General features: G+C 37.3%; 1 protein-coding gene across 1 annotated transcript in view; it reads left to right on the top strand.

Annotated features, from left to right (window-relative positions):
- Positions 1-17,500, top strand: part of LOC143033792 (uncharacterized) — a 40,691-nt gene that overhangs the window by 9,651 nt on the left and 13,540 nt on the right. The window contains exon 3 of the mRNA XM_076199286.1: positions 14,854-15,010. Within this exon, the coding sequence (XP_076055401.1) occupies positions 14,854-15,010 (157 nt within the window). The remainder of the gene's footprint in view (positions 1-14,853; positions 15,011-17,500) is intronic.

Genomic DNA, 17,500 nt, shown 5'->3' with positions numbered 1-17,500 from the left:
AGAAATCTGCTGGGAAGAGATGACAGTGAAGGGTGGAGATGACCTATAGGAGAATGTACTACTTGATATGATTATAGAACATACAGTGACGCAATGGATACAAGAGAATAGTAGGTATAGAAATGAGGAAGAACCATAGAGACTGGACGTAATAATCATATCAGAACCTGAAATAGTGGACAAGATTGAATATAAGACACCAATAAGTAAAAATGACCACATATTAGTTGAACTGAAATTAAAAGAGGGAAAATACATGGGAAAAAACGAACAATTGATGTATGGATTTTTTTTTCTTTTTTTTATATAACAAGCACCCGGACCTGGCTTTGCCAGGTGTGCTTGGCCTTCGCGCCCTGCCCTACGGGCAGTTTTAATGTACCAAAATGGGAAAATAAAAGTGTAAAAAAAATTTCATAATTTTATTTATACCTACTACGATTTTGTACATGAAAAATACATTAAACACATAAGTGGACATTCAAATCTTCCTTCTCTTTCTAACGATGTCCCTCAGTGAAAGGTCTTTAGAATAATCCACTGTGTAAATTTCTTCGGGCATAATCATGGCTACGGCTTCTTCATCTGTTTTACTGAAAATTGATCTTGGAATGCACACGATGGATTGATCAGGTTCTTCTTCCCCTATTTGCGAAGGAGTCTTCAAAATCTCCCGAAGGAGTCTTCAGTCTCCAAAAGGAGTCGTCAAAGTCTACTGACGTTGTCGTCAAATCCTCCCCTCGTCTCTCTCTCTGTTTCTCTTTCTCGTTAGGTCAATCATAAAGGCAATAAAATTTCGGAAGGTGGTCATAAAAACGCCAGGAAATTTTCAAAACTGAAAAACTTTATTTATGTATATAAATTCTCTTGGCAATATTTCGTAAAGATTCTCTTAGCAATATTTCGTAAATATTCTCTTGGTAATATTTCGTAAAGATTCTCTTGTTAACATTTGGTAAAGATTCTCTTGGAAATATTTCGTAAATATTTTCTCATTAATATTTCGTAAAGATTCTTTTGTCAGAATTCCGTAAAGATTCTCTTTTTCTTGTTAGCACCACTTTCTTTTTCCATGGTAATATTAGTGTTTCCGGTGATGACTCATTTCCGGGTTGGGCCTTGCATAGGAGGTTGGAAGGTTTAGAGAGAAATATTTTTTTTATGTTAGTGGAGTGGAGATTCTCTTGGCAATATTTCGTAAAGATTCTCCTAGCAATATTTCGTAAATATTCTCTTGGTAATATTTCGTAAAGATTCTCTTGTTAACATTTGGTAAAGATTCTCTTGGCAATATTTCGTAAATATTTTCTCATTAATATTTCGTAAGGATTCTTTTGTCAGAATTCCGTAAAGATTCTCTTTTTCTTGTTAGCACCACTTTCTTTTTCCATGGTAATATTAGTGTTTCCGGTGATGACTCATTTCCGGGTTGGGCCTTGCATAGGAGGTTGGAAGGTTTAGAGAGAAATATTTTTTTTATGTTAGTGGAGTGGAGATTCTCTTGGCAATATTTCGTAGAGATTCTCCTAGCAATATTTCGTAAATATTCTCTTGGTAATATTTCGTAAAGATTCTCTTGTTAACATTTGGTAAAGATTCTCTTGGCAATATTTCGTAAATATTTTCTCATTAATATTTCGTAAAGATTCTTTTGTCAGAATTCCGTAAAGATTCTCTTTTTCTTGTTAGCACCACTTTCTTTTTCCATGGTAATATTAGTGTTTCCGGTGATGACTCATTTCCGGGTTGGGCCTTGCATAGGAGGTTGGAAGGTTTAGAGAGAAATATTTTTTTTATGTTAGTGGAGTGGAGATTCTCTTGGCAATATTTCGTAAAGATTCTCCTAGCAATATTTCGTAAATATTCTCTTGGTAATATTTCGTAAAGATTCTCTTGTTAACATTTGGTAAAGATTCTCTGAGTCTGAGTCAGATGTGTCCCCGGGAGTTAGTGTTTCCGGTGATGACTCATTTCCGGAGTAGGAGGTTGGAAGCGACATGACGTCATCAACGCTTAAGATTCGTTTTCTATGGCATGCGAGAAGAAATGAGGCTTCGTTGGTAAAAATAGTGATATGAAAACTTACCATAAGCAAAAATACACCTTCAATACTCGACAAAAGATAAATCGATTCGTGTTGAGGCTAAACGTACCTGCTAATTCTCCAGCCCGGCATCTTATGGTCAGAGAGAAGCGACATGACGTCATCAACGCTTAAGATTCGCATGCGAGAAGAAATGAGGCTTCGTTGGTAAAAATAGTGATATGAAAACAGCAAGATTAATATTAATGAAACGCCTGATGAAAAGAGGACCTACGAATTTTAGCAGTTGTATTTTCTGTACTTTTCTTCAATATTATTTATGTACGTGCGATTGTATGTATGTATGTGTATGTATGTTGCAGCAATTCCAGAGGAAGCAAGAGCTAACGCTATCTTTTCCTTTGATCGAACCGCGTCTAAGAGAACATTCAAAAGGAATTTTTTATTAGTTAGTAGATATATATAATATATATAGATAATTGTCATTACTCTTATTATTACTACTATTATTATTACTACTACTATTATTATTACTACTATTATTATCACTACTATTATTATTACTGTTATTACTATCATTATTACTATTATTACTATCATTATAATCTTCCAGTTGTGGAAGGTCTAGGAGTTCTCGAGGGCCTAGGAGTTCTAGAAGGTCTAGGAGTTCTAGAAGGTCTAGGAGTTATCGAAGGTCTAGGAGTTCTCGAAGGTCTAGAAGTTCTCGAAGGTCTAGGAGTTCTCGAAGGTCTAGGAGTCCTCGAAGATCTAGGAGTTCTCGAAGGTCTAGGAGTTCTCGAAGGTGTAGGAGTTGTGGAAGGTCTAGGAGTCCTCGAGGGTCTAGGAATTGTGGAAGGTCTAGGAGTTCTCGAAGGTCTAGGAGTCCTCGAAGGTCTAGGGGTCCTCGAAGGTCTAGGGGTCCTCGAAGGTCTAGGAGTCCTCGAAGGTCTAGGGGTCCTCGAAGGTCTAGGGGTCATCGAAGGTCTAGGGATCCTCGAAGGTCTAGGAGTCCTCGAAGGTCTAGGGGTCCTCGAAGGTCAAGGATTCCTCGAAGGTCTAGGGGTCCTCGAAGGTCTAGGGGTCCTCGAAGGTCTAGGGGTCCTCGAAGGTCTAGGAATCCTCGAAGGTCTAGGAGTCCTCGAAGGTCTAGGAGTCCTCGAAGGTCTAGGGGTCCTCGAAGGTCTAGGAGTCCTCGAAGGTCTAGGAGTCCTCGAAGGTCTAGGAGTCCTCGAAGGTCTAGGAGTTCTCGAAGGTCTAGGAGTCCTCGAAGGTCTAGGAGTCCTCGAAGGTCTAGGAGTCCTCGAAGGTCTAAGAATCCTCGAAGGTCTAGGGGTCCTCGAAGGTCTAGGAGTCCTCGAAGGTCTAGGAGTTCTCGAAGGTCTAGGAGTTCTCGAAGGTCTAGGAGTCTTCGAAGGTCTAGGAGTCCATGGCATGTAACAGTTTTAAAAAGTGTCACAGAATTACCATGTACCGCCGGTGGTCGATCACGGTTTTAGAATTAATTTTCTATTAGTAGAAATAAGAGAATTCTTTCAAAAAGCAAACTGGGAAAGGATACACAAAGAGGAAACAACAGTAGAAGAGAAATGAATATTTTGACAAAAATTTATAAAGAAGGAATGGAAAAATATGTTCCATGACATACACACATACATACATACATGCATACATATACCGAGGCTTTTTCCCCTTTACAAGGGAGGTAGCCAAAAAGGAATAGGCATAAAATCGCTTCCACCCATTCCATCCCTGAACACACTCCACACCCCTCCATCCTCCCTCTTATCTTAGCACCTCCTGGATGACGGGTCATCCCTGCACCTTGTCCACTGCCCTGGGTCAGAAGCAGTGTCGCAAGACACAGCACATCCACAGCAAGGCCGCTTCATTAAATCGGCGACCCCCCTCTCCGTCCCCCATGCATAAAAGGAGAAGACGGGGAGAAATCCCTTCGGGCTGCGTGAAATTTTGCTCACACATACTATCTCACCCACACACCCCCGCCCACTCCACCTCATGCATTACAACATCATCCATATACAACCATTCTCCATTCACCCCTGTCTTCTGTCCTCTCCCGTCCTTCCTCAACAGACATTCCCCTCTTCCCCAAAGCCCCCTTCACCCCATCCATCCACCTCATCCTAGGACGTCCCCTCATGTTCACTCCCTCCACATCTGCCTTCCATACCTCTTTTACTAGTCTTTCTTCACTCATTCTTTCCATGTGTCCAAACCATCCTAATATTCTTTCATCAACCCTATCTCCCAGCTCCCTTTCCACCCCTGTTCTCCTCCTCACCTCCTCATTTCTCACTCTATCTAGCCTAGTAACCCCCATCATACTTCTCAGATACCTCATCTCAAACATATTCAAACTCCTTCTTTCTTCCTCTCTTATGTTCCATGTTTCTGTCCTATACAGTGCTGTTGGCACAATCACTCCTTCATACAGTCTCCTCTTAGCATCCATTCCCAAATGTCTATTCCTCATTACACTTTTCAATCCACCAAGGCATTTACTCGCTTCTCTCAATCTACATTCTACTTCCACCTCCATTCCACCTTTTCCTGCTACATTTGCACCCAAGTATCTAAAACTGTCCACTTCCTCCAGTCGCTCTCCCTTAATGCTCACTTCCAGTCTGCTGCCACTTTCACCCTTGTCCCCTTTTCCCTTGTAAAGAGGAACTATACAGGCACTCCTCCAGTCCTCCGGTACTCTACCCTTTCTCCAGCAAACATTAAATAACCTCACCAGCCAGTCCACCATCACTGTACCTCCTTTTTTAGACATTCTGCATGGCATCCATCCAGACCAGGTGCCTTACCTGCTTTCATCTTCTTAACAACTGCCTTCACTTCACCCTTCCTTATTTCTCCTCCATTTTCCTCACTCATCACGGTCATTTTCTTAGTGTTTCCCACTGCAGCTATCTTTCCCTCCCTATCCTCCTTCACATTTAGCAACTCCCTAAAATATTTTGCCCATCTTCCCCTTACTGCCTTCTCTTCCATTATCATCTCTCCATCTGCACCTTTTACCTTTTCTTCTCTACTTGATTCGCCTCCTCTTCCTCTCTTAATTTCTTTCCAAAACATCTTTTTATTACTTTCAAATTTTTCTGTCATACTCTTGCCCCATTTCATAGCTGCTCTCCTCTTTGCCCACTTTAACCTTTGCTTTACTTCTCTTTTTTTTTTCTTTGTACCTCTCATATGACTTCCTCGTCCTATTTTATAACCAATCTATGAAAGATCGCTTCTTCTCTTCTACAACCTTCTTTGTTTCCTCATCCCACCACTCACTACCCTTCCTTCTATTTCCTCCTGTCCTTCTTGTTCCACACACCATCTCCATCCCCATCCCCATTCCCCCTCCACTCCTAGCTCTACTCTATCCTTCACTCTCTCCCACTCGTCCCTCAGCTTCTTCTTGTACTCCTCCTTTTCCTTTTCGTTTAAAGACTTCACTCTAAGCATCTCCTTACCTTTTGTTCTTTTCCTCTTTCTCCATCTATCCTCCACTCTCAACTTATCTTCCACCAAAAAATGATCTGATACTCCCCCACCCTCTTCCCTTAGCACATGTACATCCTTAACTCTTTCTATCATACTCCTATCTACCACTACCTAATCCATTAACGCTCTATCTACCACATTTCCATCCACCACCCTCTCCCATGTGTATTTATGCTTGACTTTCTTCCGAAACACTGTATTTGCTATCATCAACTCTAGACATATCTCCACCATCAACTCTCCACTACGATCCTTTCCTGGAAGTTCACATTTCCCACCCACTCCGTCAATTGGATCATTTCCTACCCTAGCATTAAGGTCTCCCAGTACTATTACATTGACATTTCTCCCTAAATCCTCTATGCACTCATTTAAATCTATCCAAAAGGCCCCCCTTTCTTCTACACTCTTCTCACTGCCAGGACCATATGCACATACAAAAACACACATCTCCTTTCCCAGTTTCACCATCATCCACATTATCCTTGAGGAAACCTCCTTCCATTCCACTAAACGTTTACCTATCTCTTCACTTACTAGTATAGCCACCCCTTTTCTCCCTCGCCCTCTCTTCACTCTTGATAACCTCCCACTTACACTCCCAAACTTACACTCGCCCTTCCCTTTCAACTTAGTTTCACTCAAAGCCAACACGTCCATCTTTCTTCTCACAAACATACTACATATCTCTTCCCTTTTACTCTCATTTGCACCGCATCCACGCACATTAAAAGACCCAAACCTTATGGGTGCTGGTCGGAAAACTCCTAGACCCTCTTATGCCTTTACTTTTTTCCAAGACATAAACAATAAAAAAGATATGTAAAGTGTTGGTACAACAAAAGATGTAGAGAGTTAAAAGACAAAAGGGATTAAGCTTGGATAGAATGGAAGAAAGACAAAAAACACGAAAACTGGAAAATATATACTAGTTATAGAAATCAATATGTACAAGTGTGCAGAGAAAAAAAGACAAAATACGAAAAGGATGTCGTAGAAAAATGTAAAGATCAACCAAAACTATTTTATAGATCTGTAAACAAAAAACTGAAAAACAAACAAGAAGTTGAATACACAGAGGAAATAGAAATGGCAGAAATTATGAACAAGCATTTTAAATCGGTGTTTACGAGGGAGAATATACAACTTAGAGATGCCGAGTGGAAGGAGAAAGTTCCACCTATGAAAGAGATAGAAGTAACAAGGAATGAAATAATGAATCACTTGAGTAATCTCGATTTTAGAAAATCACATGGACCAGATGAAATGGCAAACTAGATTTTGAGAGAATGCAGGAACGAACTAACAGAGAAAATACATAGTCTAATAAACAGTTTATCAAAATGTAGTACCCATATATAAAACGGGAAACAAGGAAGACCCTACTAACTATATACTGGTTTCTCCTACAAGTACGATAGCTAAAATTTGTGAAAGAATGATCAAAATTAGATGGGTAAGGCATTTGAAAACAACAACAACAACAACGTACTAAATGCAAGGCAGTCTGGATTTAGACAAGGACGATCATACGTCACAAACTTAATGTGTTTCTATTCAAGGCTAATAGATGTACAGTAATACAAGAAAGAGATGGATGAGCTGATTGTGCATTTCTAGACCTGAAAAAAGCTTTTGATAAAGTGCCACATAAGAAATTGTTAAAGAAATTAGAAACTGGAGGAGGAATACAGAGCAAACTGCTGAAGTGGATGGAAGACTTTTTGCATGAAAGAAAAATGAGAGTGGTGATATGAGACAAACATTCTAATTGGGATGAAGTGATTAGTGGAGTTCCACAAGGAACAGTTTTTGCCCCAATAATGTTTGCTATATATATTAATGATATGGATAAATGAACTGAAAGTTATATGAGCTTCTTTGGGGACGATGCAAAATTGTTGAAAAAGTGAACACTATAGGAGATTGTGAGTCGCTGCAGAGTGATCTCAATAAAGTATGGGAATCGAGTAGGAAGTGGGAGATGGAATTCAACATTAAGAAGTGTAGTATGATGGAATTTGGAAAAAGCAGAAAAAAAAAGAGTAGTGGGATCATATAAATTGGGAGAGGAAGAAATCAAAACAGTAGAAAATGAAAAGGACCTGAGAGTCATTATTATGAATAATATGTCCCCTGAGAAACATATAAACAAAATTTTTGGAGAAACTTATAATTCAATAAGAACAATCAAAGTGGCATTTACATACCTGGACGAAGAAATGGTGAAGAAAATACTAGTCACTTTCATAAGACCAAGATTGGAGTATGCACCGACGACATGGTCACCAAGTACAAAAAAATGTATAACAAAATTTGAAAAAATACAAAGAGCAATTACAAAATTGGCACCAATACTCTCAGAACTATCATATGAGGAAAGACTAGCAAAACTTAAGCTACAGACATTAGAGCAAGGAAAAGATAGAGGAGACTTGATAAATATTTATAGAATCATGAAAGGCATAGAAACTTTTGATAGAGAGGATCTAATAAAATGGGATAGTAGAGATACAAGAGGACATGGAAAAAAGAGACCTGAAAAAAAAAAACAGCTTTCCCCACAGGGTAATAGACGTTTAAAACAAGTTAGATGAAAATGTGGTATGTACAAAAGCGATACACGAATTTAAAAACAATGTAGATAAAGCGAGATATGAAGACGGGACACCACTAGCATAGCTCCCCTTTCCGTAAAATACAACTCGGTAAATACAACTAGGTGAATACAACTAGGTAAATACACACACACAATCTATTTGGATGGGTTTACTATCTTGACCGACCATTCCACCTTGTAAAGGGGAAAGGGTATTTGGTTATGTATATATATATATATGTATATATATATATGTTGAGACATTCTGACAGGTTGATGTAAGCGGAATAGGAAACACAGGAGTCTTAGTCTTGAGTTTATTCCTGACTAGTTTCGCAGGTATGCTTTTTCAAAGGAATATGATGTAAGCGGAATAGGAAACACAGGAGTCTTAGTCTTGAGTTTATTCCTTTGAAAAAGCATACCTGCGAAACTAGTCAGGAATAAACTCAAGACTAAGACTCCTGTGTTTCCTATTCCGCTTACATCAACCTGTCACATATTCCTTTGAAAAAGCATACCTGCGAAACTAGTCAGGAATAAACTCAAGACTAAGACTCCTGTGTTTCCTATTCCGCTTACATCATATATATATATATATATATATATATATATATATATATATATACATATATTTATATATATATATATGTATATATTTATATATATATTTATATATATGTATATATATGTATATATATATATATATATATATATATATATATTAGATCCTCTCTATCAATAGTTTCTGTGCCTTTCATAATTCTATAGATAGTTATCAAGTCTCCTCTCTTTCTTCTTTGCTCTGACGTCTTTAGCTCAAGTTTTGCTTGTCTCTCCTCGTATGATAGTTCTGAGAGTATTGGTGTCAATTTTGTAATTGCTCTTTGTATTCTTTCAAGTTTTGTTATACACTTTTTTTTGTACTTGGTGACCACGTCGTCACTGTATACTCCAGTCTTGGTCTTATCAAAGTGACTAGTATTTTCTTCACCATTTCTTCGTCCAGGTCTGTAAATACTACTTTGGTTGTTCTTATCAAATTATAAGTTTCTCCAATTTTTTTTTATATGTTTCTCAGGGGACATATTATTCATAATAATGACTCCCAGGTCCTTTTCATTTTCCACTGTTTTAATTTCTTCCTCTCCCAAGTTATATAATCCTACTATTCCTTTTTTTTTTTTGCTTCTTCTAAATTCCATTATACTACACTTCTTAATATTAATTGTATCTCCCACTTCCTACTCGATTCCCACACCTTATTGAGGTCACTGTGCAGCGACTCACAATCTTTTACAGTGTTCACTTTTTTCAACAGTTTTCCATCATCCGCAAAGAAGCTCATATAACTTTCAGTTCCTTTATTCATATCATTAATACAAATAGCAAACATTATTGAGGCAGAAACTGTTCCTTGTGGAACTCCACTAATCACTTCATCCCAATTAGAATGTTTGTCTCATATCACCACTCTCATTTTTCTTTCATGCAAGAAGTCTTCTATCCACTTTAGCAGTTTGCCCTGTATTCCTCCTCCAGTTTCTAATTTCTTTATCAATTTCTTGTGTGGCACTTTATGAATTTTTTTTTCAGGTCTAGAAATGCACAATCAGCTCATCCATCTCTTTCTTGTATTACAAATATTAGTCTTGAATAGAGGCACATCAAGTTTGTGACACATGATCTTTTTTGTCTAAATACAAATTGCCTTGGATTTAGCACTTTTTTTTCAAATACTTCACTCATTTAATTTTGATAGTACTTAAACAAAATTTAGCTACCATACTTGTAAGAGAGACCAGTCTATAGTTAGTAGGGTCTTCCTTGTTTCCCGTTTGATATATTGGCACTATGTTTGCTCTTTTGCAATCTTCTGGGTGAGGGCCCAACAGTCAGTTCAGCGATTTAGAAGAAATGTATAGCAATCTAACTGATCTAATTATTAATGCACAAAATACGGAAAAATAGTAATACTCCTAAATGGATGACGGACAGATTGAAACATGAGATCGGAGTGAAAAGAGGACTTTACGTAAAAATAAAAAAATGGCAAAGCTGGTGGTTAAGAAATACACATACAGCGAAACGTAATTATGAAATCAAGGTTGCCAGTCAAGCAAAATCCAACCCAAAGGGTTTCTTTCACCTCTATAGAACAAAAAATAAATAAAGAATAGGACCAATTAAAGACGATGAAAATGTCATAATAGAATCGGAGAACAAATGAGTGAGAAGTTTAACAATTATTTTCTATAGGTGTTTACTAATGAGAGGTTAGATAAAGTACCTGACTGCGATCCGATTTACAGAGGGGATGAAGAAAGTAGTCTATCTAATATCAGCATTGGTAACGAAGAAGTAGTCAAGCAGATTGAAAGACTTAAAGCTACAAAATCTCCGGGTCCAGACGAAATTTTTCCAAGAATGCTTAAGGAGTGTAAATTTGAAATCTGCGACCAGTTAACTGAAATATTCAATAAATCGGTAGACACTGGTTTTGTGCCAACTGCTTGGAGGCAGGAAAACATTGTTCTTGTTTTTAAGAAGGGAGATAGGTCGTCTATATGCAACTACAGGCCAAACAGTTTGACATCGGTTATAGGAAAAATGCTTGAATCAATAATAGTAAATAGACTCAGAGAACACATCGAAGGACATAATTCAGTTCGTGATTCATAGCATGGTTTCTCCAAGGGTAAGTCATGTGTGACTAATCTTCTATCCTTTTACACTAAAGTATATAAGGCGTCAGATAACAATGAAAATTACGATGTTATTTACCTTGACTTTAGCAAAGCATTCGACAAGGTGCCACACCAGAGACTACTAAATAAAATCAAAGCCCATGACATAGGAGGAAAAGTGTTAGAATGGATTAGAGTTTGGATTAGTAACAGAAAACAGCGGGTCACCATAAATGGAATAAAATCTAGGTGGGGCAATGTTAATAGAGGGGTCCCCCAGGGCTCGGTTTTGGGTCCCTTGTTGTTCATTATGTACATAAATGATTTAGACGATGGGATAAATAGTGATGTTAGTAAGTTTGCAGACGACACTAAAATAGGACGCCTAATTAGGTCAGGAGACGGCACAGAGATTCTGCAGGATGATCTTAATAAATTGTTAACGTGGTCAGTGAAATGGCAAATGAACTTCAATATCTCTAAGTAGAGCGTGTTAAACGTAGGGCTACACAATCACAAAAATAGATACAGCTTAGATAACACGTTTTTAGACAAATCTGAGTGCGAGAGGGACTTGGAAGTTCTGGTGAGTCCCGATCTTAAAACCAGGAAGCAGTGCATTAGCGCCAGAAATCAAGCAAACAGTACATTAGGTTTCATTGCTGGGACGGTAACAAGTAGAAGTGCAGAGGTAATTATTAAACTCTATCTAGCGATAGCTAGACCCATCCTTGATTATGCGGTACAGTTTTGGTCTCCGTCCTACAGAATGGACATCAATTCACTAGAATCAGTACAGAGAAGAATGACCAAAATGATACATGGACTCGGAAATTTGCCTTACGAAGAGAGGCTTAGGCACCTAAACTTACACTCTCTGGAAAGGCGCAGAGTGCGGGGTGATCTAATAGAAGTGTTCAAGTGGATTAAAGGCTATAACAAGGGTGATGCAAACAAGGTCATCATAATAAAACAACCGGGCAGGACTCGCAGTAATGGGTATAAACTGGACAAATTTAGATTTAAGAAGGAAAAAGGCAAGAATTGGTTTACTAATAGGGTGGTCGATGAATGGAATAAACTTAGTAACCATGTAGTAAGCGTTGAAACTATCAGTTGTTTTAAAAAACGATGAGACAACTTTATGGATGGGGACGACAGGTGGTGATTGATACGGAGCTGCCTAGTGTAGGCCTTATGGTCTCTTGCAGTCTCCTTTATTCTTATGTTCTTATGTTTTTCTTCTTTCAATGAACTACTTATTAGACAATGTATTTTGTCTGTTAGTTCGTTCCTGCATTCTCTTAAAATTCAGTTTACCATTTCATCTGGTCCATGCTATTTTCTAAAATCGAGATTACTCAAGTGATTCATTATTTCATTCATTGTTGCTTCTATCTCTTTCATAGTGGAAAATTTTCCCTCCCACTCGACATCTCTAAGTTGTATGTTCTTCCTCGTAAACACCGATTTAAAATGCTTGTTCATAATTTCTGCCATTTCTATTTCCTTTGTGTATTCAACTCCTCCTTGTCGTAGTTTTACTAATTCTTGTTTATTTTTCAGTTTTTTGTTTATAAATCTATAAAATAGTTTTGGTTTATCTTTACATTTTTCTATGACATCCTTTTCGTATTTTCTCTTTTTTTTTTCTCTGCACACATGTGCATATTGATTTCTATAACTAGTATATATTTTCCAGTTTTCGTGTTTTTTGTCTTTCTTCCATTCTATCCAAGCTTTATCCCTTTTATCTTTTAACTCTCTACATCTTTTGTTGTACCAACACTTTACATATCTTTTTTCATGTTTATATCTTGGAGCATACTTTTCCACTCCAATATAATTTTTTGTCAAAATATTTCATTTCTCTTCTACTGTTGTTTCCTCCTTGTGTACCCTTTCCCATTTTATTTTTCAAAAGAATTATTTTTTTTGTAATTTTTTCCATACATCAATCTTCCCTTTCTATATTGTTCATTTTTCCCATGTAATTTTCCTCTTTTAGTTCCAGTTCAACTAATATGTGGTCATTTTTACTTATTGGTGTCTTATATTCAACCTTGTCTACTATTTCAGGTTCTGATGTGATTATTAGGTCCAGTCTCCAGGGTTCTTCCTCATTTCTACATTGTATCCATTGCGTCATTGTATGTTCTACAATCATATTAAGGAGTACATTTCCCCATAGGTCGTCTCCACCCTTCATTCGCATCTCTTCCCAGCAGATTTCTTTACAATTAAAGTCACCCATTATAATTATTCTTCCTCCATCTTCCAATATCTTATTTACTGTTAATCTTGTGTCTTCTAACATATTATTGTGTTCTCTCTCTTACCACGAAGCCGTTTTAAGAGACACATAATTCACCACAAACTTCCTGCTCTTTTTGTCCCTATCCTCTATTTCCATCATAATCGTCTCCACTCTATTGTTTCCATATGTAACATTCCTCACATTTATATCCTTCTTAGTCAGGAACATAACTCCACCACCTTGCTTTACCTCTCTGTTTCTAATCCAATAATTATATACACCATGTCCTTCATTGTTGGTTAGGAACGGATCTTTTAATTTTGTCTCTACAATTTCCATTGTGTCCGTTTCTTTTTCCTTTAGGTAATCATTAAGTTCAATCAAACCTGTTATTAAGACATCTATGTTTGTGAAAGACACTTTTAATTTTCCTCTAGCTCCATCCTATTTTCTGTTTCCCTTCCGTTTTTCTCTCCTATGAACCATTTCCTCACTTTCATATCCACTACTCTCCAATAGAATTTCTCTTTGTCTGACTCTGTTCTGTTCTCTTTTTTTCCTTAGCCTCGATTTTTTTGCTTTCCCTTCCTCTTTTTCCTCTTTATTCATCTCTCTTTTAATCCATACATGTTTATACTGACCATTTTTTGCTAGCTTCCCTGTTTTTTTTTTTATTAGATATTCTCTGCTGTCGTTTGTGACCTGAATTTAACCTTAATTGGTCTGGTCTTGTCTATATTGTATTTTCCCAATCTATATATTTCTTCAATTTCTTTCTATAATTCTTGTTCATCTTTTTAAAGTATCTAATACCTTGTTTACTTTTTCCTTCTCCTCCTTTACTCCTATAGTTCTATTTGGATTATGCTTTTTTCCATTCCCAATATAAGTATATGTTTTTTTCTGCTAAGTCTTTTACTATAATCTCCTTCTCTCTCATCACTGTAATAACTGTATCCTTAGTTTGTTCTTTCATCTGTTGTTTCACTTTATCTCTAAATTCAGTTTTGTTATTCTCTTGGACTTTTCCCAACCACTTACATCTTTTGTAATGGACTCTTTATTCTCTTTGTTATCCCTCTTTAATTTCTCATTCTCATCCTTTACTTCTCTTAACTGTCTTTGTAATTCTTCTATTTCTTTATTTAAGTTTTGATTTTCCTTCTATAGTTTTTCCAGTTTATCAACTCATCGTGTAATTAGTGCGGGTTGGCTAAACCTTACCTCCCATGCTTCGTTCTTTTTTGTTAGTTTGTCCTCCTGACTTACTAGCCGGTGGAGCTTGCCATCTCCTCCCTCATTAAACTCATAGAAGTAATTATCTCCTCTTTCCATTGAGCTGCTCTTATCTACATTCCTACTCTTAATACTTTTGCTCACGTGTTCGACCTCGGCTGCACACCTTTTGTTTACACTCCTTCTGACTTCCAAGGCCCGTTCGTCCCGTTCCTCATTTTCTTCAATTTTCCTCAATAATGCCTCCCCTTCTCCTTTTTCTTTGTCTGCCTACTACACAACGAGCTTTTCCCTTCCCTACCAATACAACACAGGTACTCCCTCGTCGCTGAAATCCACGAAAATTGCGGGTTTTTTTCTGGAGATCCAATCTTCGCCGTCAATCCGACGTGTGTGTGTGTGTGTGTGTGTGTGTGTGTGTGTGTGTGTGTGTTTACCTAGATAAGATTATCTGATGTTTCACCGCTTCCTTGATTTCCAGCGTCCTTTTTAATTTCTCTATTTTCAGATCACACCTTCAGGGTACTTGGACAGGCGGCCGGTGGGTATGACTACAGCAGTTAAATGCGTTTGCCCGGACACGTCACCTGGCGACATCAACGTGCAAAATTTTACCTGTTTACCCAGCTTTGAATATTTCACAAAGAACTTTCAAGGATGCATCCGTGAGTCTACATACTTAAATTATGAAATATAAACATAGGCACTAATACGGACATAAAAACTTAAGACTTACCATCCCTATTCATAAAGTTATCTAATCTTCTCTAAAAACAACCAGTAGTTTCAGCGCTCACTACATCAAGGTTATTAAGTCCATTCCATTCGTCAACAATTCTCTTGGAAAACTAGTTCTTCCCTATTTACTTCTTAAACCTTAATCACTGACAAGGGACTGGAAAAAGACAATCATAGACATGTTTCTGGTCATGAACATGGACTAGACATGGGTATACGGATGCACATAGACAAACTGTACATGCAAGTATAGACATAAAAGTAAACATACACATACACGTACCTATACATATACACATGTACAAACACATACACATATGCACACACATAGACATATGCATACACATAAACAAACACGTACAGTGCATATACACATACACATGCACATATACATACACATGTACATCTGCACACACACACACACACACACACACACACACACACACACACACACACACACACACACACACACACACACACACACACACACACACACACACACACACACACACACACACACACACACACACACACACACACACACACACACACACACACACACACACACTCGTCGGTTTTACGGCGAAGATTGGAACTCCGGAAAAAACGCAATTTTCGTGGATTTCAACGACGAGGGAGTAACTGTGTTGTATTACTAGGGAAGGGGAAAGCTCGTGGTGTAGTGGGCAGGCGAAGGAAAATGAGAATGGGAGGCATTATTGAGGAAAATGGAAGAAAATGAGGAAGGGGACGAACGGGCCCCGGACGTCAGAAGGGGTGTAAACAAAAGGTGTGCAGACGATACAGCTGAAATCGAACAAGTCAGAAAAGGGATTAAAAGTAGAAATATAGATAAAAACAGTTCAATAGAAAGTGGAGATAATTATTTCTATGGATTTAATGAGGGAGATGACAACCTCCCCCGATTAGCAAGTATAGAAGTAAAACTATCAAAAATAAACGAATCATGGGAGGTTAGCTTTAGCCAACTCGCATTTATTACACAAAGAGTTGATAAATTGGAAGAACTAAAGAAGGAGAACAAAACCTAGATAAAAAAAATAAAAAGGTAGTTAAAAGAAGTAAAGTATGAGGATGAGGAATTAAAGAGGAATAATAAAGAGAATAAAGAGTCCATATCAAAAGAGGTAAGTGGTTGGAAAAAAGTTCAGGAAGATAACAAAATTGAATTTAAAGATATAGTGAAACAACAGATGAAGGAACACACTAAGGACACAGTTATTAAAGTGAGGAGAGAGAAGGAGAATATAGTAAGAGACTTAGCAGATAAAAAGAAATGTATAATTATATTAGGAACGGAAGAGAAGCATAACCCAAATAAAACTATAGGAGTAAGAGATGAGAAAGAAAAGGTAAACACGGTATTGAAAATATTCCAAGCAGGTGAACAGAAAATAGGGAAAGAAATTGAACAAATATATAGACTAGGGAAATACAGTATAGACAGGAACAGACCAATTAAGGTTAAATTCAGGTCACAAACGACAGCAGAGAATATCTTATCAAAAAAGTGATCAGTACAAACAGGTATGGATAAAAAGAGAGATGAATAAAGAGAAAAGAGAGGATGAAAAAACAAAAAGAATTGAAGATAAAGACAAAAAAATAAGAACAGAACAGAGTCAGACAAAGAAAATTCTATTGAAGAGTAGTGGATATGAAATTGAGGAAATGGTTCATAGCAGAGATAAATTGAAGGGAAACAGAAAACAGGATGGAGGTAGCAGAAAATTAAAGGTGTCCTTTACAAATATAGATGGCTTAATAACAGCCTTGAATGAATTGAATGATTACCTGAAGGAAAAAGAACCGGACATATGGGAATTGTAGAGACAAAATTGAAAGATCCACTACCACCCAACAGTGCAGGACATGGTGTATATAATTATTGGATTAGAAACAGAGAGGTAAAGCAAGGTGGTGGAGTTATGTTCCTGACTAAGAAGGATATAAATGTAAGGAATGTCACATATGGAAAGAATAGTGAAGACGATTATGATGGAAATAGAGGACACAAAAATGTGTTAGAAGACACAAAGATAACACTAAATAATATAATGGGAGATGGAGGAAGAATAATTATAATGGGTGACTTTAATTGTAAAGAAATCTACTGGAAAGAGATGACATTAAAAGGCGGAGACGACCTATGGGGAAATGTACTACTTGATATGAATATAGTACACACAATGACACAATGGATACAAGAGAATACTAGGTATAGAAATGTGAAAGAACCATCGAGACTAGCCCTAATAATCACATCAGGGCCTGAAATAGTAGACAAGGCTGAATATAAGACACCACTAAGTAAATGTGACCATATATTAGTTGAATTGGAACTAAATGAGGAAAAATACATGAAAAAAACGAACAATATAGAAAGGAAAGAATGA

The sequence above is a fragment of the Oratosquilla oratoria genome, chromosome 16 (genome assembly GCF_046742065.1).
Source record: "Oratosquilla oratoria isolate Oo_2021 chromosome 16, ASM4674206v1, whole genome shotgun sequence".
Classification (NCBI taxonomy): Eukaryota; Metazoa; Arthropoda; class Malacostraca; order Stomatopoda; family Squillidae; genus Oratosquilla; species Oratosquilla oratoria.
The sequence above is the reverse complement of the archived record's forward strand: the minus strand, read 5'-3'. Positions and strand labels throughout refer to the sequence as shown.